The sequence below is a fragment of the Anolis sagrei genome, chromosome 12 (genome assembly GCF_037176765.1).
Source record: "Anolis sagrei isolate rAnoSag1 chromosome 12, rAnoSag1.mat, whole genome shotgun sequence".
Classification (NCBI taxonomy): Eukaryota; Metazoa; Chordata; class Lepidosauria; order Squamata; family Dactyloidae; genus Anolis; species Anolis sagrei.
In genome coordinates this window covers 17022502-17043373 of record NC_090032.1, presented here as the reverse complement: position 1 = coordinate 17043373, position 20872 = coordinate 17022502, and the positions used below count along the sequence as shown (strand labels likewise).

At 42.3% G+C, this 20872-nt stretch overlaps 1 protein-coding gene across 3 annotated transcripts in view; it reads left to right on the top strand.

Moving 5' to 3' along the window:
- Positions 1-19297, top strand: part of RTN3 (reticulon 3) — a 74763-nt gene extending 55466 nt beyond the window's left edge. The window contains exons 4-10 of one of the 3 annotated variants that reach the window (XR_010910393.1): positions 1027-1234; positions 3122-3260; positions 4454-4523; positions 8251-8297; positions 9328-9386; positions 13565-14869; positions 15030-19297. Coding sequence is in view for 2 of the 3 variants with exons in the window: in XM_060758400.2 (XP_060614383.2) it covers positions 1027-1234; positions 3122-3260; positions 4454-4523; positions 8251-8297; positions 9328-9386; positions 13565-13610 (569 nt within the window). In the remaining variant the exon portion in view is untranslated. Of the gene's footprint in view, positions 1-1026; positions 1235-3121; positions 3261-4453; positions 4524-8250; positions 8298-9327; positions 9391-13564 lie in introns of those variants that run through there. The other 2 variants (XM_060758400.2, XM_067472491.1) reach the window with 2 other exon arrangements.
- Positions 19298-20872: the final 1575 nt, after the last annotated feature.

Here is a 20872-nt window from a genome sequence, read left to right as displayed (position 1 = left end):
TAGGCATCAGTAGGTTAAATGTTTCTGAATATTTACATAAAACTGTAATTCAAGATAAGACTCTCCAACTCTGATTAAACCATTATTCTAACCTTCTTCAATGTAAATATGCTTACATGTCCTCCAATAATAATAGAGTAAAATAATAATAATAATAATAATAATAATAATAATAGAGTAAAATAATAAATGTAATAATAACAACAACAAAGTAAAATAATAAATAATATTGACTCGAGTATAAGCTGGGGGAGACTTTTTCAGCCTAAAAAAGGGACTGAAAAACTAAGCTTATACTCGAGTATATACAGTATATTATTTTTATTTATTCGTATTGTTATTACATTCATTATTTTATTCTATTTATTATTATTACATTTATTATTTTACTCTTGCTACTACATTTATTATTTTACTCTATTATTACTGTTATTGTTACATTTCCATTATTTGACTCTATTATTATTTTTGTTACATTTATGATTTTACTCTCGATATTGGAGGAGCCTGCTGGTGGTGCAGTGGGTTAAACTGCTGAGCTGCTGAACTTGCTAACCAAAAGGTTGGTGGTTCAAATCTGGGGAGTGGGGTGAGCTCCCGCTGTTAGCCCCAGCTTCTGCCAACCTAGCAGTTCGAAAAAATGCAAATGTGAGTAGAGCAATAGGTATTGCTTCTGCGGGAAGGTAATAGTGCTCCATGCAGTCATGCTGGCCACATGACCTTGGAGGCATGTATGGACAACGCTGGCTCTTTGGCTTGGAAATGGAGATGACCACCATCCCCAGAGCCGGACACAACTAGATTTAACGTCAAGGGGATACCTTTAATTTGGAGATAATTAAACTAAATATCCGAAATAGTTGGGGCTTGGGCCCTTATTAATCGGTTACAAACATTCCTAGCGCTAATAATAATAATAATAATAATAATAGCAATAATAATATTGCAGCACAGCTGGGGTACACCTTTCTGACCACATCGCTCTTGACCATGGGTGCCACTCTGTTTGTTTTCTCTCTTTGACAGTGCGCGATCTGATCTTTTGGCGGGATGTGAAGAAGACGGGCCTTGTCTTCAGTACAACGTTGATCTTGCTCCTCTCCTTGGCCGCTTTCAGCGTCATCAGCGTTATCTCCTACCTTATCCTGGCACTGCTCTCGGTCACCATCAGCTTCCGGGTCTACAAGTCCGTCATCCAGGCCGTACAGAAATCTGAAGAGGGACACCCATTCAAGTGAGTGGGCTTGCTTCAGCAACAGAGATGCACATCAGGCATCATTCTCATTGGGGACCCTTGAGCCAAGGATTGATTTTGTCATTTGGAAGTTGTAGTTGCTGGGATTTATAGTTCACCTATAATCAAAGAGCATTCTGAACTCCACCAACGATGGAATTGAATCAAACTTGGCACACAGAGCTCCCATGATCAACAGAAAATATTAGAAGGGTTTGGTGGGCATTGACCTTGGGTTTTGGAGTTGTAGTTCACCTACATCCAGAGAGCACTGTGGACTCAAACAGTGATGGATCTGGACCAAACTTGGCACAGATACTCAATATGCCCAACACTGGTGGAGTTTGGGGATGATAGACTTGACATTTGGAAGTTGTAGTTGCTGGGCTTTATAGTTCACCTATAATCAAAGAGCATACTGAACCCTACCAGTGATAGAATTGGGCCAAACTTCCCACACGGAACCCCCATGAGCAACAGAAAATACTGTGTTTTCTAATTGTCTTTGGCGACCCCTCCGACACCCCCTTGCGACCCCTCCAAGGGTTCCGACCCCCAGGTTGAGAAACACTGACTTACATGGATTGTAGCCAAGGTATTTATTTTTCCACATAATTACCATTCCGTTAAATACATTTAGTCATCCATTTTTGAAGCCTGTGGCATAGAAGTTTCCCCCCGCTTTTTTCAGCCAGTTCGTCACTTCAATTTTCACCTCGTCACTGTTGGAAAAGTGTTTTCTACCCAGGTGTTCCTTCAAAAGTGAACAGAGGAATTGTTCAGCAACTGAACATACTAGAGAGGTTTGGGGAGAATTCACCAGGAGTTGGAGGTCCTGGGATGTATAGTTCCCCTGCAAGAGTACTCTGAACTCCACCAACAATGGACCTGGAACTCACTTGGCACACAGATTTCCCATGACCAAGAAAAAATATTGGAGATCTTTAGAACGATTTATAGGAGTTGTAGTTCACCTACATGGAGAGTATACTGCAAACACAAACAACAATGAATCTGGACAAAACTTTGCATGCATTCCTGATATGCCCAGATTTGAATACTGGTGGGTTTTGAGGGGAATTGGCATTGACATTTTGGAGTTGTAGGTACAGGGAGTAATAGTTCACCTGCAATCAAAGAGCACTCTGAACTGCACCAAACATGGAATTGAACCAAACTTGGCACACAGAGCCCCCATGACCAGAAAAAAAAAGTACTGGGTGTCTTTGGGGGAAATTCACCTTGATTTGGGAGAGCTGTAGTTCACCTACACTCAGAGAGCATTGTGAACCAAAACACTGATGGATCTGGACCAAACTAGGCATACAGACCTCATATGCCGAAATTTGATTACTGGAGGGGTTTGAGGGGAACTGACCTTTCTTTCTGGGAGTTGTAGTTCACCCACAACCAGAGAAACGATGACTTCCACCGATGATGGACCTGGACCAAACTTGGCACACAGAATCCCCATGACTAACTCAGCCTACTGGAGGGGTTTGAGGGGACTGACTCAACATAGTGGAAGTTGTAGTTTACCCTACAGCCAGAGAGCACACTGAGCCCCACTGAAGGTTTCCAGATTTTTCATTATTTTGTTTGCCCTTTTCTGGACACATTGCACCTTGTCCATATCCTCCTTGAATTGTGATGCCAGTACTTGACACAGGATTATTTCAGGTGCAGTCTAACCAAAGCAAGATAGAATGGGACGGTTACTTCCCCTGATCTAGAGACTATACTATTGATATAGCCTAGAATCGCAGTGGCTTTTTTAGCTGCCACATAACATATTTTGATGCTTGTTCAGCTGCTGGTTACTCTCTGCTGCCCATTGTCTTGCATAGCCACTAACTGTGAATTCCCCATTTTTTTTTTCTGTTTCAGGGCTTACTTGGATCTGGATGTTGCGCTGTCTTCAGAGGCTTTCCACAACTATGTCAGCTCCGCTATGGTGCACGTCAATCATGCCCTGAAAGCCATCATGCGCCTCTTCCTGGTGGAAGATTTGGTGGATTCGCTGAAGGTCAGGGCATGGGTGGATTAGTAGCCAGCACATGTCTTTAAAATACGAATTATGACCATCCAGTGTAAAAGTTTCAGACTAGCTTTAAGCCTCCCTCTCCTCTGCTGCAGTTGGGCAGTGGACTTCTGACTGGGTTAGCAAATGTTTTGGAAAAACACGGCCTTTTAGAGATCATAACCTTTTAGAAAATGGCATTCATAACAAGAAAAGTTCTTTATACTTCCTTCTTTGCTTCCACACTGGACTTATTTCTCATCTAGATAAATAGCTTTGCTGCCACAGAGCCTCTTTTCACACCAAACTTACACAGGAGCTTCACACAGTAGCTTTACACACCGCTGCCTTCATATTAAAGCTTCACACATGAGGCCTTCAACCTGGGGCTTCTTTCTCCCAACCTTCTCATACCAGGCTTTTCTCATACTGGGGCCTACTAACACACTGAGGCCTTTCTCCCACTGAGGCCTACTCACACCGAAGTCTCTCTCAGACTGAGGCACTCACATACTGAGGCCTTTCTCCTACAGAGTCTTCTCTCCCACTGAGGGCTACCTCAGTCCGAAGCTTCTCACATCATTCTTTCCTCATACTGAGGCCTACTAACACACTGAGGCCTTTCTGCCACTGAGGCCTACTCACACTGAAGGCTCTCTCAGACTGAGGCATCTCACATACAGAGGCATTTCTCCCACAGAGGCTTCTCTCCCACTGAGGGCTACCTCAGTCTGAAGCTTTTCACACCATGCTTTCCTCATACTGAAGCCTACTAACACACTGAGGCCTTTCTGCCACTGAAGCCTACTCACACCGAGGGCTCTCTCAGACTGAGGCATCTCACATACTGAGGCATTTCTCCCACAGAGGCTTCTCTCCCACTGAGGGCTACCTCAGACGGTTACCTACAAAGCTACAGACACACCTGCTTGTGTGGCTACTCTCCGATATACATATATAGTGTCCCTACTTTGTGAATGTTCACTTTTTGGGGGTGGTCCTGGAACGTAACACCCGCGATAAGTGGGGGAAACTGTACAGGATGTCTGAGTGGGAAAACTTTAGAACTGTCTTTTTAGGATTGTGGAACGAAGGAATAAACCACTTGTCTCCAGCGTTTTATTGTTGTGAGCTTGATTTTAACTCCTAGATCTTCCAGAGTCTGACATTAATGGTGTTCTGTCCTGTTTTCCAAACAGCTGGCCGTTGCCATGTGGCTGATGACCTATGTCGGGGCCATCTTCAATGGGATCACTCTTCTCATCTTGGGTAAGATGCAATAATAGCAGAAATAGCAATTTGCCATCACATAGCACACAAAAAGTGCAGGAGCAGGATGTGAAATCCCTCTTTCTTATTTTGGTTTATGTACGAGGGTTGAATGAAAAGTAATGCCTCCACCTTCGTAATTCCTCAACAGATGGCAGTACTGGTATGCGGCAGGTACTGGCTTGTTCAATAGACTCTCCTCTACAGTTCCATTTTGGCAGGAAGCCTTAGCATTGAATGGTTGTGTTGTTAAAGTGCGAAGTATGGAACCCTGCGCAGATGGTCAGTCTATGCGACTTAAGCAACGTGCAGTCATTGAATTCTTGACAGCAGAAGGTGTCACCCCAAAGGAGATTCTTCAGAGAATGCAAGCTGTTTATGGGGATTCACTGCCTAGGGAGATCAGGCTGGTTTTAAGAAAGACCTAAAAACCTGGCTCTTCTGTTGTGCTTTTGGAGAATGACCACTCAACACATCTGGTTGTCTTAGCCTACAGCTGCCCTCAGAATAAAGCATCTTCCCACCCCTAAAATGGCTAAATTTATTTATTTACTTTGCTTGTATACCGCAGTTTCTCAGCCCGTAGGCGACTCAACGCGGTTCACAACAAGAGCAAAAGTCAATCCAACAACATACAATATTAAAACCATTAACAGTATAAAATACAAACTAATGACATCTCAATAACAACACATTAACGTCTCGTAACTAAAATCGTGATCCAATTCGTCATCCATAAATCCCATGGTTCCTCCCTTTTCCTTGGGTTCCTTTCCTACAAATGCACTTTTATCCCTATCTCACCCAGGGTTTTAACTTTTTGACATTTTACCTCATACATTTGGCCCGCCCTCTGTGTCTGGTTTTACTATGCTGTTTTATATTGTTGATTTTGTTATTTTATATTTTGTTAGGATGTATTTTGTTGTTGTGTGTTTATTATGTTGTATTATTCTGGGCTTGGCCTCATGTAAGCCGCCTCGAGTCCCCTTTGGGGAGATGGTGGTGGGTTATAAATAATAATAATAATAATAATAATAATAATTATTATTATTATTATTGTGTTGATGTGAGTTCTGCTTCTTGGCAGGGGGTTGGACTGGATGGCCCATGAGGTCTCTTCCAACTTATTGATTCTATGATTCTGTGTGTTGTTTGGTGAGTAAGTTTAAAGATATTGAGGTGGGAACATCTGACAAAGAGTTGGACGTCCTGTGACAGCAACCACCGAGTTTCACAAACAAAAGGTTGACAAGTTGATTCAGGACAATCGTTGTATACCTCAGAGAGAAATTTCAAGCATAATCGGAATTTCACAAGAACGTGTGAGTCACATTTTTGCTTTGCTTTGCTATTGGAAGATCTGTGCACGATGGGTACCCAGGATGCTGACACCGGTTGCGGGTACCCAGGATGCTGACGCCGGTTGTGTCGACTTCTTCTGTGATGGCTTCAGAAAACTTGTTCATTGTTGGCAGAAATGTATCTAATTGTCTCATGATTATGTGGAAAAGTGAATAGTGGTCGTTAAAGAGCACATTCTAAGGATTATTTCTGCATTTGATTTATTAAAATATTCCCATCCAAACCCAAGTAATGAAGGTGGAGGCCTTACTTTTCATTCAACCCTCATTTTAGCTACATTTTAATACCAGATGGACGTACTGTGACAGCAACCACCAAGTTTCACAAGCAAAAGGTTGACAGATTGATTCAGGACGATTGTTGTATCCCTCAGAAAGAAATTGCAAGCATAATTGGAATTTTACAAGAATGTGTGGGTCACATTATTGCTTTGCTTGGCTATCGGAAGATCTGTGCACGATGGATACCCAGAATGAGAGAACTGTGAGATGCTGGTTGCGGAAACAGTGTCAACTTCTTCCGTGACAGTTTCAGAAAACTTGTTCATCATTGGCAGAAATGTATCCAATTGTCTGGTGGCTATGTAGAAAAGTGAATAGTGGTGGTTAGAGCACATTCCAAGGATCGGAAGATCTGTGCTCGATGGGTACCCAGGATGAGAGAACTGTGAGACGCTGGATGTGGAAACAGAGTGTCGACTTCCGTTACGGCTTCAGAAAACTTGTTCATCGTTGGCAGAAATGTATCCAATTGTCTGGTGATTATGTGGAAAAGTGAATAGTGGTAGTTAAAGAGCTCGTTCTAAGGATTATTTCTGCGTTTGATTTATTAAAATATTCCCATCCAAATCCAAGTAATGAAGGTGGAGGCATTACTTTTCATTCAACCCTCGTTTTAGCTACATTTTATTCCAGCGATCTTGAGATCACATACCTGGCTCTCTCCCCCCCTGCTTTATCTTGACACCAATCTTGTGAGGTAGGCCAGAGTGAAACTGGACCAAAGTCACCAAGTGAATTTCAGGACCCAGTGGGAACTACAGCCCAGATTTCCACCCGCAATGGTCCTTTGGAATGTAAACGTTCCATTTTATAGTTATGGCCAATAACCAGTGATAACCTTCCTCCATGAATTCCCTTTTAAGTTGTAACCATTGCTACATCTTTTGGTGTCAAGTTCCACCAATTCACCTGATTTCAAGGTCTTCCAGGGTGTTGGAGAAAAACCATTCAGGGTGTTAAGACTGGGAAACCTGCCTGTTTCTCAGCTTGTGGAATTGCAGCAAGGCTGCCTTTATTTATTTGTTGTGTCAGGGCAACCAGTCAATTGTATTACAATTCTAACAGAACAAAACAAACAAACAAACAGACAAAACACAAAGTTTGCAAGCTTGGTAATTGATTAAATGTCCTTTGACCAGTATCTGGCCCTTTGGAGTGCCCCTGGTGTTGCCGCAAGGAGGTCCTCCATGGTGCATGTGGCAGGGATCAGGTTGCATTGCAGCAGGTGGTCAGTGGTTTGCTCCTCTCCGCACTTGCATGTCGTGGATTCCACTTTGTGGCCCCATTTCTGAAGGTTGGCTCTGCATCTCGTGGTGCCAGAGTGCAATCTGTTCAGCGCCTTCCAATTCTCCCAGTCTTCTGCGTGCCCAGGGGGGAGTCTCTCATTGGGTATCAACCATTGGTTGAGGTTCTGGGTTTGAGCCTGCCACTTTTGGACTCTCGCTTGCTGAGGTGTTCCAGCGAATGTCTCTGCAGATCTTAGAAAACTATTTCTAGATTCAAGTCGTTGACATGCTGGCTGATATCCAAACGGGGTGAGCTGGAGATGTCACTGTCTTGGTCCTTTCACTATTGGCTGCTACTTCCCGGCGGATGTCAGGTGGTGCAATACCGACTAAACAGTGTAATTTCTCCAGTGGTGGAGGGCGCAGACACCCCGTGATAATGCGACATGTCTCATTAAGAGCCACATCCACTGTTTTAGCGTGGTGAGATGTGTTCCACACTGGGCATGCGTACTCAGCAGCGGAGTGGCATAGCGCAAGGCCAGATGTCTTCACTGTGTCTGGTTGTGATCCCCAGGTTGTGCCAGTCAGCTTTCATATTATATTGTTTCTAGCACCCACTTTTTGCTTGATGTTCAGGCAGTGCTTCTTGTAGGTCAGAGCATGGTCCAGAGTGACTCCCAGGTACTTGGGTGCACTGCAATGCTCCAGTGGGATTCCTTCCCAGGATATCCTCAGTGCTGCCTTTGCCACGACGTGATTGCTTTACTCAGCCTTGTTCAGATTCCTTGACCAGATTCCTTGACCCGTCCTGGTTATTTTGTGGAACTAACCATCTTCCTTGTCTCGTTGCAGGCGAGTTGCTGGTTTTCAGCCTGCCCCTTGTGTATGAGAAGTACAAGGTGGGTGACTTTGAATGTAATCTTATGAAATATTTCCTAACTGGCCTGGAGCACATGGGATTTTGATGGAAGTGCTAGTCCTTGGAGCTGCGTCTCCTGAGCTGGGGTCATTAATAATTGTAATTGTAATTACTATTTTATTGTGTTGTCAAAGGCTTTTGTGGCCAAAAACACTGGTTTGCTTTGAGTTTTCCGATCTATGTAACCATGTTCCGGAAGCATTCTCTCCTGACGTTTCGCCTACATCTATGGGAGGCACCCTCAGAGGTTGTGAGGTCTGTTGGAAACTAGGCAAGTGAGGTTTATAGATCTATGGAATGTCCGGGCTGTATAACCATGTTCCAGAAGCATTCTCTCCTGACGTTTCGCCCACATCTATGGCAGGCATCCTCACAGCTTGAGAAGTTTTGTCTTTTGCTGAAATCCCAAGAACCTCTGAGGATGCCTATCATAGATTTGGGTGAAACGTCAGGAGAGAATGCTTCCGGAACATAGCCAGACAGCCTGGAAAACACACAGCAACCTATTATTTTATTTCACGCAAAGAATCTTATGGTGACGAAATGAATGTATGCATACATATTCGAGACCAATTATGTATGGCAGTCCTAAATGAACAAAATCTGGCTACCAGTATTAAAAAACTCTAAAGTTACAACAGCACAACAGCAGAGAGGAAACAAACAAGGGCATCTAATCACCTCTCAACAAAAGTTTGCAAGCCATTATATGCTAATCAAGGTGATCAATGGAAACATTCACACCTAGCTCCAGCAGACAAGAGTCCTTTGTCCCACCCTGGTCATTCCACAGATGTATAAACCCTGTTTCCTAGTTCCAACAGACCTCACTACCTCTGAGGATGCTTGCCATAGATGCAGGCGAAATGTCAGGAGAGAATGCCTCTAGAGCATGGCCATATAGCCCGAAAAAACCTACAACAACCCACTAAATATTATCGCCTAACAATCTTATGTGCCTCACTGAACTTCCTTCGGATTTCCTCCAATGCTGTTGTTTTACTTTTCAGACTCAGATTGACCATTATGTTGGCATTGCCCGGGATCAGATCAAGTCTGTCGTTACAAAGTAAGTGCTGTCAAAGTTACTGGAAAAAAATAAATATTTATGCTTTGTATTAGGCACCCCTGGTGACGCAGCGGGTTAAACCGCTGAGTTGCTGAACCTGCTGACTGAAAGGTTGGCGTTTGAATCTGGGGAGTGGGGTGAGCTCCCATCATTAGCCCCAGCTTCTGCCTACCTAGCAGTTTGAAAAAATGCAAATGCGAGTAGATCAATAGGTACTATTTCTTTGGGAAGGTAACAGTCCTCCATGCAGTCATGCCGGCCACATGACCTTGGAGGTGTCTAAGGACAATGCCGGCTCTTTGGCTTAGAAATGGAGATGAGCACAACCCCCTAGAGTTGGATATGACTAGGCTTTACCTTTGATGCTTTGTATGCCTAATGTGAAGAAGAGGTTTTATTAAGAAGACAACAACCCCCATCCTAACCCAAACTAGCCAGATGAACCCCAAAATCAAAGCCAAAAATCAGTCTTTTAAAATAATTATATTTTCTTTGTACCATTTTCAATGTGCTTAATCCTGGCCCTATTTGAGGGTGGTGGGCCTGAAGGTTTCCACATCCAAAGGCTTGCCAGATCTAAGCATGCTTAATCTCGGCAAGATGGCTACATCAAGTACCGTATATACTTGAGTATAAGCTGAGTTTTTCAGCCCATTTTTTAGGCTGAAAAAGCCCCCCTTGGCTTATACTCGAGTCAAAGTTATTTATTAATTTACTCTGTTATTATGATTATTACATGTATTATTTTACTCTATCATTATTTTTATGGGACATTTATTATTTTACTCTATTATTTTATTATTATTTTATTATTACATTTATTATTTTACTCTATTATTTTTATTACATTTATTATTTTACTCTTTATTATGATTACATTATTATTTTCTCTATTTTTGTTACTACATTAATTATTTTACTCTATTATTATATTTATTACATTTATTATTTTACTCTATTATTTTTATTACATTTATTATTTTACTCTTTATTATGATTACATTATTATTTTCTCTATTTTTGTTACTACATTAATTATTTTACTCTATTATTATATTTATTACATTTATTATTTTACTCTATTATTTTTATTACATTTATTATTTTACTCTTTATTATGATTACATTATTATTTTCTCTATTTTTGTTACTACATTAATTATTTTACTCTATTATTATATTTATTACATTTATTATTTTACTCTATTATTTTTATTACATTTATTATTTTACTCTTTATTATGATTACATTATTATTTTCTCTATTTTTGTTACTACATTAATTATTTTACTCTATTATTATATTTATTACATTTATTATTTTACTCTATTATTTTTATTACATTTATTATTTTACTCTTTATTATGATTACATTATTATTTTCTCTATTTTTGTTACTACATTAATTATTTTACTCTATTATTATATTTATTACATTTATTATTTTACTCTATTATTATATTTATTACATTTATTATTTTACTCTATTATATTTATTACATTTATTATTTTACTCTATTATTATTACACTAGCTGTACCCGTCACGCGTTGCTGTGGCCAACCTTCCCTCTTTCTCTCCTTCTTTCCCTCCTTCCTTCACTCCCTCTTTCTTTCCTGCTTTCCCATCTTTCCTTCTCTTCTTCCTTCCTTCTCTATCTTTCCTTCCTCTCCCCTTTTTCTTTCTCTTCTGCTGTCTCTCTTTTCTTCTCTCTTTTCCTTCGCTCCCTCTTTCTCTACATCTTCCCTCCTTCCTTCGCTCCCTCTTTCCTTCCTTCTTTTCCTTTTTTCCCTTCTCTACTTCCTTCCTTCTCTAACTTTCCTTCCTTCCCCCTTTTTTCTTTCCTTCCCTCTTTCTCTCCTTTCTTCCATCTCTACCTCTTTCTTTCCTTCCTTCCCTCTTTGCTTCCATGCTTCCTTCTCCCTTTCCTTCTTTCTTTCCCTCCCTCTCTCCCTCTTTCTTTCCTTCTTTCTTTCTTTTTTCTCCCCTTCTTTCACTCTTTCTTCCCTTTTTTCTGTGTTCTCATTTAGCTTTCCGTCATTTAGCCTTTTGGAGCTTTTTAAGTCCCGTTTGCTGTGTTTTTCAGTATTTTTATGAGTGAAGGGCATACATTGGGTTGTTAGGTGTCTTGTGTACACAAATTGTACACAAATTGAGTATTTGTGTAGAGTTTGGTCCAGTTTATTTATTTTTTAGTATTATTATTATTTATATATTATTATTATTATTATTATTATTATTATTATTATTATTATGTTAGTCCCACAAACGAACATTACATTTTTATTTATATAGATTCAAAAACATTGAACCTACTGATGTCCAAATTAATATAATTTTAATATAATATAATTTTATTGGGTTTTTTTACTGCTGCAGTTCCCACCCTCGACTTGTACTTGAGTCAATATGTTTTCCCAGTTTTTGTGATAAAATTAAGTGTCTTGGCTTATATTTGGGCCGGCCTATGTTTATTTATTTATTTATTTATCGTGTCATGGGCAACCAAGACCATTGTATTACATTTCTAACAGAACAAAACAAACAATTAATTAAAAACACACAAAATTTGCAGACTTGGTATTCTATAAAATGTCCTTTGACCAGTATCTGGCCACTTGGAGTGCTTCTGGTGTTGCTGCAAGAAGGTCCTCCATTGTGCATGTGGTGGGGCTCAGGTTGCATTGCAGCAGGTGGTCAGTGGTTTGATCTTCTCCGCACTCGCATGTCATGGATTCCACTTTCTGGCCCCATTTCTTCAGGCTGGCTCTGCATCTCGTGGTGCCAGAGTGCAGTCTGTTCAGCGCCTTCCAAGTCGCCCAGTCTTCTGTGTGCCCAGGGGGGAGTCTCTCATCTGGTATCACCCACAGATTGAGGTGCTGGGTTTGAGCCTGCCATTTTTGGACTCTTGCTTGCTAAGGTGTTCTAGCGAGTGTCTCTGTAGATCTTAGAAAACTATGTCTTGATTTAAGTCATTGATGTACTGGCTGATACCCAAACAGGGTATGAGCTGGAGATGTCACTGCCTTCGTCCTTTCACTATTGGCTGCTACTTCCCGGCGGATGTCAGGTGGTGCAATACCGGCTAAGCAGTGTAATTTCTCCAGTGGTGTAGGGCGCAGACATCCCGTGATAATACAACATGTCTCATTAAGAGCCACATCCACTGTTTAGCATGGTGAGATGTGTTCCACACTGGGCATGCATACTCAGCAACAGAGTAGCATAGCGCAAGGGTGGATGTCTTAACTGTGTCTGGTTGTGATCCCCAGGTTGTGCCAGACAGCTTTCGAATGGTATTGTTTCTAGCGCCCACTTTTTGCTTGATTTTCAGGCAGTGCTTCTTGTAGGTTAGAGCACGGTCCAGAGTGACTCCCAGGTATTCCTTCCCAGGTGATCCTCAGAGCTCGGGATGCTCGGGATGCTTGTCTGTTCTTAAGGTCCTTAAGGTGGAAGACACATGTCTGTGTTTTAGATGGATTAGGGATCAGCTGGTTTTCCCTGTAATAGGCGGTAAGAGCACCTAGAGCTTCGGAGAGCTTCTGTTCAACCATCTCAAAGCTCCGTGCTTGAGCGGTGATGGCACGATCATCAGCATGAATGACACTCTCTGTCCCTTCTGGCAGTGGCTGGTCATTTGTGTAGATGTTGAACATGGATGGAGCAAGCACGCTCCCCTGAGGCAGGCTGTTCTTCTGTTTCCGCCATCTGTTTCTCTGGCCTTGGAACTCAACAAAAAAGCTCCTGTTTTGTAGCAGGTTTCCTATGAGGCGGGTGAGGTGGTAGTCGAGGTATAAATGAAGTTTATTGTTGTTGTTGTTGTTACTATCTTAATCCCACAAACAAACATTACATTTTTATTTATATAGATTCAAAAACATTGAACCTACTGATGTCTCAATTAATATAATTTTAGTGTTTTTTTTACTTTAAAATTGACTAGTAGCTGCTGCATTTCCCACCCTCGACTTGTACTCGAGTCAATACGTTTTCCCAGTTTTTGTGATAAAATTAGGTGTCTTGGCTTATATTTGGGTCGGCTTATGTTCGAGTACATACGGTAACTTCAGACTCGTACAGAAAAGTGTAACATGGGTCCTTGAAGCCTAACGATAGCGGCGTTTTTACATTCTTAACCCACCATGCGTAACCCTGTCCTTGTTGTTTTTCTCCCACAGGATCCAAGCAAAGCTTCCTGGAGCTGCGAAGAAAAAGCCGGAATAACTTTGCCCAGGGAGCTATGACCCGGATGTTAACTAAATCGAATCACCGAAAAAACAAACCAACTACCCCTTGTGTCATAGTTATAACCATTGTTACTTGTACCTATGAAGGAAAACGCCAAGTCAGCTTGATGTCTGCATTCCAAGCTTACTGATTTCATTTTAATTATTATTATTATTATTATTTTAAATTCTACCTCCCACCCCCACCCCAAGCGTAAACACTGGGCTTAGGATGCACTGGACTAAATAGGAACGGGTGCCTGACATTTCCAGGTGGGGAGGAGCTGGTGGGCCTCTTTCTTGACCTTTTCGCAGGCGGAAACACACAGTTGATGGGTCATCAAAAGCTGGAGATGCTCTTTTTCTGGTTTCTCAACCACGCAACTACAAGGTGAAGGTAGCCTTCATCTCCCAGGGCTTGGAAATAATTGGCTAACCCAATCTTATTCGAATATTCAGCATGATTTCCATGAGTTTTAGTTCGTGACCATTGAAAGGGAGGAGCACTAGGGACCACAGAGCAACCATTTGGGACCACTTTAAATATGTGAAGCATTTTAAAATAAATTATTGGCGTAATGAATTAATGGGGTATTTCTCCTCCACCCTTTTTAATCTTAACTTAAATTGGCCTTGGCAGTTCAGTGTTGACGCATCCGCCCCACTGCGGACATTTCCAAGCTCTGCTCTCTGCCTTCTTCCTGTGCGTTCCTGTTAAAATGGCAGGAATTCCCAACAATGCTCTATCTAAGCAGGCTCTTGATGTCTTTCTTCCAACAAAGAAAGATGTCTTTCTTCCGACAAGCCCGTCAAAGGCTTTCATGGCTGGAATCACTGGGTTGCAGGGAGTTTTCCAGGCTGTATAGCCATGTTCCAGAAGCATTCTCTTCTGACATTTTGCCCACATCTCAGGCAGGCATCCTCAGAGGTTGTGAGATGTGAGTGGGCTTTATATACCTGTGGAATGACCAGGGTGGGAGAAAGAACTCTTGTCTGTTGGAGGCAAGTGTGAACATTGTAGTTGGCCACCTTGATTAGTATTGAATACTAATCTTGTTTGTTATTGCCTTGGGGAATCCTTTTTTGGGAGCTGATTAGATTCCCCAGGCAGTAAGAAACCAGGCTCTTGTCTGTTGGAGGCAAGTGTGAATGTTGCACTTGGCCACCTTGATTAGCCTTGAATATCCTAGCAGTTTCAAGGTCTTGTTTGTTACTGCCTTGGGGAATCCTTTGTTGGGAGCTGATTAGATTCCCCAGGCAGTAGGAAGCCAGGCTCTTGTCTGTTGGAGGCAAGTGTTAACATTGCAAGTGGCCACCTTGATTAGCATTGAAGATCCTAGCGGTTTCAAGGTCTTGTTTGTTACTGCCTCAGGGAATCCTTTGTTAGGTGATTAGCTGTCCAAAAAGAATTCCCCAGGCAGTAAGAAGCCAGACTCCTGTCTGTTGGAGGCAAGTGTGAACATTGGAGTTGGCCACTTCGATTAGCATTGAATATCCTAGCGGTTTCAAGGTCTTGTTTGTTACTGCCTTCAGGAATCCTTTGTTGGGAGTTGATTAGCTGTCCTACAAAGGATTCCCCCAGGCAGTAAGAAGCCAGACTCTTGTCTGTTGGAGGCAAGTATGAACGTTGCAGTTGGCCACCTTGATTATTGGTTTCAAGGTCTCATTTGTTACTGCCTCAAGGAATCCTTTGTTGGGAGGCGATTAGCTGTCCAACAACAGCTTCCCCCAGGCAGTAAGAAGCCAGACTTGTCTGTTTGAGGCGAGTGGGAATGTTGCAGTTGTGTCTTTATTTGCCCTTCAAGTATAGCCTTAATACAATGTTGAAAGTAAAAGAAAAATGCTTTACTTCAGTAAACACACAAAACAACAACAGCAAATGCAGTTGAAAAATACAAAAGAAAGCAAGGAAGTCTTAATGCAGACACAAAACTCAGCAGTCTTATATCAGACAATGGGCAGTGATCACTAAATCCTTAGAAGCAGACTCGAAGCAGGTACAAGTGGAGCAAAGACATCAGCATCAGAGTCATTTGTTACCAGCGAAAGCTAACTGCTCCTTGCTTCTGATTTATAGCCCTGAATTCCCCATGCAGGAGATGCTAGGGTGGCTCCCAATTAGCTCAGCGTTTCTAGCAGCTTGCAGCATTTCTAGCAGCCTTTCTAGCAGCTAAGACATCAGCATCAGAGTCGTTTGTTACCAGCGAAAACTAACCGCTCCTGCTCCTGATTTATTGTCCTGAATTCCCCGTGCAGGAGGTGCTAGGGTGGCTCCCAATTAGCTCAGCGTTTCTAGCAGCTAGCAGAGCTGAACGCCATCTATGCTCTATTTCCTTTTTCCTTTCCAGAAATGTGGGCACTTGCAAGACCTCATTGTCTGATTCCAATTCTTCTGATTCCTGAACACTTTCCTGCTCCCCTTCCTCTTTTGAAGATGATGAATCCCTAACAAGTAATAATAATAATAATAATAATCCTTTATTTATACCCCGCTACCATCTCCCGCAGGACTCGGTGCGGCTTACAAGAGGCCGAGCCCAAATACAACAATAAAACACAGCAACAGTAAATAACTCATAAACAAAGCAAAACAACAACAACAATATCGCGACACATTTAAAAACCTGTGGCAGGGCCAAATGTAATGATTAAAAAATTTAAAATGCTGGGCATTATGTCAAAGTGAAATAGGATGGATATTTTAGGGATAACTAGAATTGAATAACCTTGCATCTTCAAAACCTGGCTGCTTCCTGCTGGGGGAATCCTTTGTTGGGAGGTGTTAGCTGGCCCTGATTGTTTCCTGTCTGGAATTCCCCAGTTTTGTGAGTGTTATATGCAACAGACAAGACATTATTCCACAGATATATCAACCCCACTTGCCTAGTTTCCAACCTCACAACCCCTGAGGATGCCTGCCGTAGATGTGGGTGAAATGTCAGGAGAGAATGCTTCCGGAACACGGCCAGACATCCCAGTAATACTCACAGCAACCCAATTAAATAGAGAGCGTTAAGATGAATTGAACCCGCCTTCCCTTGACGAAAAGAGGGGGTTCTCCACCCCATCTTCCTTAATCTCCCCAGTTCTGCTCTTTAGTCTGGTTCATCCTTTCCCTCCTTTCCTTTCTTCATTACACAAAGTAGCTACTCCACGCTGCTCTATCCCTGCCCTATCCTTACCCCTCACCTCAAGGTTAATGAGATTGTACTTTTTTTCTTACTGGGAAATGAAAATGTCTGTAACTGCTGTACAAATTGCTGTTGAAACGAACACACACGCACCCCTGAGCTGTCGAAAAAAATCCAAGCATTCTGCATGTGACTGACGTCCCACTCGCCACAGTTGTTGTCCTCAAAAGTGATGGTGGCACGTGGGTGCAGAGCACTCAAACACAAAAGCACACACTCATACACACAGTCCCAGGAGGACACAAGAAAATTGGGGTTCTCCTGACTTGTTGAATTTTGATGCTTAGGGAACAAAGGATTGTATCACGTTTTCTTACCTTGTTCCTCGAGGCACTCCAAAGATTCTGGAATGGCTCATCCCCTTGCAGTGCTCATATACGCCTGTGCAGTCTGGTTGTGTCAAAGTGACATTGTACACCATGCAAATGTGTTGTCGAACGCTTTCATAGCCGGAATCACTGGGTTGTTGTAAGTTTGCTGGGCTGTATTCCGGAAGCATTCTCTCCTGACGTTTCACCTGCATCTATGGCAGGCATCCTCAGAAGTTGGGAGGTCTGTTGGAAACTAGGCAACTGGGGTTTATATATCTATGGACTAATGTCCAGGATGGGAGAAAGAACTCTTGTCTGTTGGAGGTAGGTGTGAATGTTTCAATTGGCCACCTTGGTTAGCATTTAATGGCCTAGCAGTTTCAGGGTCTGGCTTCTTACTACCTGGGAGGTATCCTTTGTTGGAGGTGATTAACTGTCTGGGAGAATCCTTTGATGCGAGGTGGTTAGCTGTCTGGGGGAATCTTTTGTTGGGAGTTGACTAACTGTCTGGGGGAATCCTTAGTTGGGAGGTGATTAGCTGTCTGGGGGAATCCTTTGTTGGGCAGTAATTAGCTGTCTGGGGGAATTCTTTGATGGAAGGTGATTAGCTGTCTAGGCGAATCCTTTGTTGGGAGGTGATTAACTGTCTGGGGGAATCCTTTGTTGGGAGGTGATTAGCTATCTGGGGGAATCCTTTGTTGGGAGGTAATTAGCTGTCTGGGGGAATTCTTTGTTGGGAGCTGATTAACTGTCTTAGGGAATCCTTTGTTGGGAGGTGATTAGCTGTCTGGGGGAATCCTTTGTTGGAAAGTGATTAGCTGTTCAACAAAGAATTCCTCCAGGCAGTAAGAAGTCACCCTGGACATCCTTCCACAGATACATATACCCAACTTGCCTAGTTTCCAGAAGACCTCACAACCTCTGAGGATGCCTGCCATGAATGTGGTCAAAACGTCAGGAGAGAATGCTTCTGGAACATGGCCAGACAGCCCAGAAAACTTACAGCAACCCATCATGCAAATGTCGTGGTGTGAAAGAGCTGGGAGATGTAGGATTGATATTGGATTCAGGTCTTATCTCTAGCTATGGAAACTTATCTAGATGGGCAACTAAACTAGCAGGGACCCTTTTTCCTCCCAGTGGATTGATGATCCCCCAAATGGAAGATGTAGTACATCAAGGAAAGCATAGATTGCATCCAATTTCTCCAAACTTTGTTCGTACAGAGCTTGGGTCAGAAGTAGAGCCCACAGTTGACCAACTGTGCTGTATGCAAGCCTGTTAGATATGGAGGCAAGAAATAGGGTACTAGTATTAGATCTAGGCCTGGTCAATCCAGGGTTCTAAATGGTTCTAAAGTACTTAGAAAGCTAAAGTTTTGGTGGTGAAAATTTCAGAACTCTAACAAAAATTGTAAAATTTCATTATAAATGGCAGTTCCTAATTGGTTCTATCATAAAAATCCCCAATAATTAAATAATAATTAAATTTTGAGAATTTTGTTAGAGTTCTGAAATTTTCACCACCAGGTGAAAATTTCAGAACTCTAACAAAACTCTCAAAAATTCACTATAAGTGGCAGTTCCTAATTGGTTCTATCATAAAAATCCCCAATAATGAAATAATAATTAAATTTTGAGAATTTTGTTAAGAGTTCTGAAATTTTCACCACCAGAGCTTTAGTTTTGTAAGTACTTTAGAACCATTTAGAACCATGGATTGCTATGTGTCTTGAAGGAATAAGGCAGGGATACAAGAACGCCAGTTGTATTTTATTTAGCGGCAACACCTCCCGGCGGCTTCGGAGAGGGGGACCCCCTTCTCTTTCCCCTCTTTCAAGACCCTCCTCTCTGCACTGAAGGCCTTTGGCTCAGCTCTTACATCCGTTACGTTACTGCTGTGTTTGAATACCGTGAAGCGACCTCTTTGTGCCCGGCAGGCTTTTTAAATGGGAAACAAAACAAAAAAATCGACAGGAGAGAAAATGTACATAGACCGAGGGAACAATGAAGACTACTAATGAAGCTTGTGCGTTTGTGTGCGTTTGTGTGTACTGTGCGTGCAGCGTTAAATTATGGTCGTGCCAAGGGAACGGAAGAGACGAGGCTCAAGATGGAAAGACATACAATAAATGCAATTTCGTGTGGTATTATTAATAAAAGAGCACAAAGTCCAAACTCCAATGCTTTCCTTACCTGAGTTTTGTTCAGTGTGGGAAGGAGACTAGCACACACGGTGTGAGGAAGCCGTGTAATTATCAATATCAACTTAGGAGCTGGATGCCAAGGGACCACTAATTAAGGAGCCCAAATCTTGATTCTTAATCAAAGAATCAGTCCTCCCTGTGGTTCTATCACTACAGGATTCCTGTTGGATTTCTACTTCCACACAGGATCAACTACCTCTGTAGTTCATGACTACAGATCAGTTCCTTGATCCTCTCACTGGAGAATCCTCTCCTGTAACTCTCTGGTTACAGACTGCTGATTCATAGTTCAGTCCTCTTCTGTAACTCTCCGGCTACAGACTGACAACTTTTAAAAAGCTGCGCTGCCAAGTGGCAGTTGGCTGTGCCCCTGTTGCTATGGCAACTCCGCTCAAGGCAAGCCAAACCAGTTACCATCCCTAATAAGTCCTCTTCTGTAACTCTCCGGCTACAGACTACTGATTCAGATCAGTCCTCTTCTGTAACTCTCTGGCTACAGACTGACAACTTTTAAAAAGCTGCGCTGCCAAGTGGCAGTTGGTTGTGCCCCCGTTGCTATGGCAACTCCACTCAAGGCAAGCCAAACCAGTTACCATCCCTAATAAGTCCTCTTCTGTAACTCTCCGGCTACAGACTACTGATTCAGATCAGTCCTCTTCTGTAACTCTCTGGCTACAGACTGACAACTTTTAAAAAGCTGCGCTGCCAAGTGGCAGTTGGTTGTGCCCCCGTTGCTATGGCAACTCCACTCAAGGCAAGCCAAACCAGTTACCATCCCTAATAAGTCCTCTTCTGTAACTCTCCGGCTACAGACTACTGATTCAGATCAGTCCTCTTCTGTAACTCTCCGACTACAGACTGACAACTTTTAAAAAGCTGCGCTGCCAAGTGGCAGTTGGCAAGTTGGCAGTTGCTAAGTTGGCAGTTGCTATGGCATCTCCGCTCAAGCCAAGCCAGTTACCATCCCTAATAAAATACAATTCTACATACTTACCATTACTATTGTCTAAACAATACATGACTATAGGAATAAAATTACACATCATCACACATGGGTGTGTCAATGTTGGGGCTGTAGGTGGACCTTGCCTAGTTTCCTTTCTGCTTTTTGCTCTTTCGAAACCAGCACCGACCACTTCTTGCCACCAGTTTATCCCAAAGCCTGGTATTTGATACAAGGGATCGATTGGGAAGTGGGACCATGCCTTGCCTCTGAGGTTGAAGAGAGAAAGCAGTTGTATTACTAGGGTTAAGCCTGATCTCTTGTTTATGCCCTATTCCAGATATGTTGAAGTCCAGTTCACATTAGCCATACCACGAGGAGTGATTGATATTTCATCAGTATTTGGAGAAAGGAAATGATGTGATATGATGGAGCCTACTGGGTTGAGTCTCATGATCAGATTATAGTAAGAGCAGTGGTTTCCAATTTTTTTTAAAATCAGGGATCACTTTGACCACAGATCATTTGACCAAGGACCACTTTCACCAGGGACTACATTTGACCAGGGACCACTTGACCAGGGGCTGCTTTCACCAGGGACTACTTTTG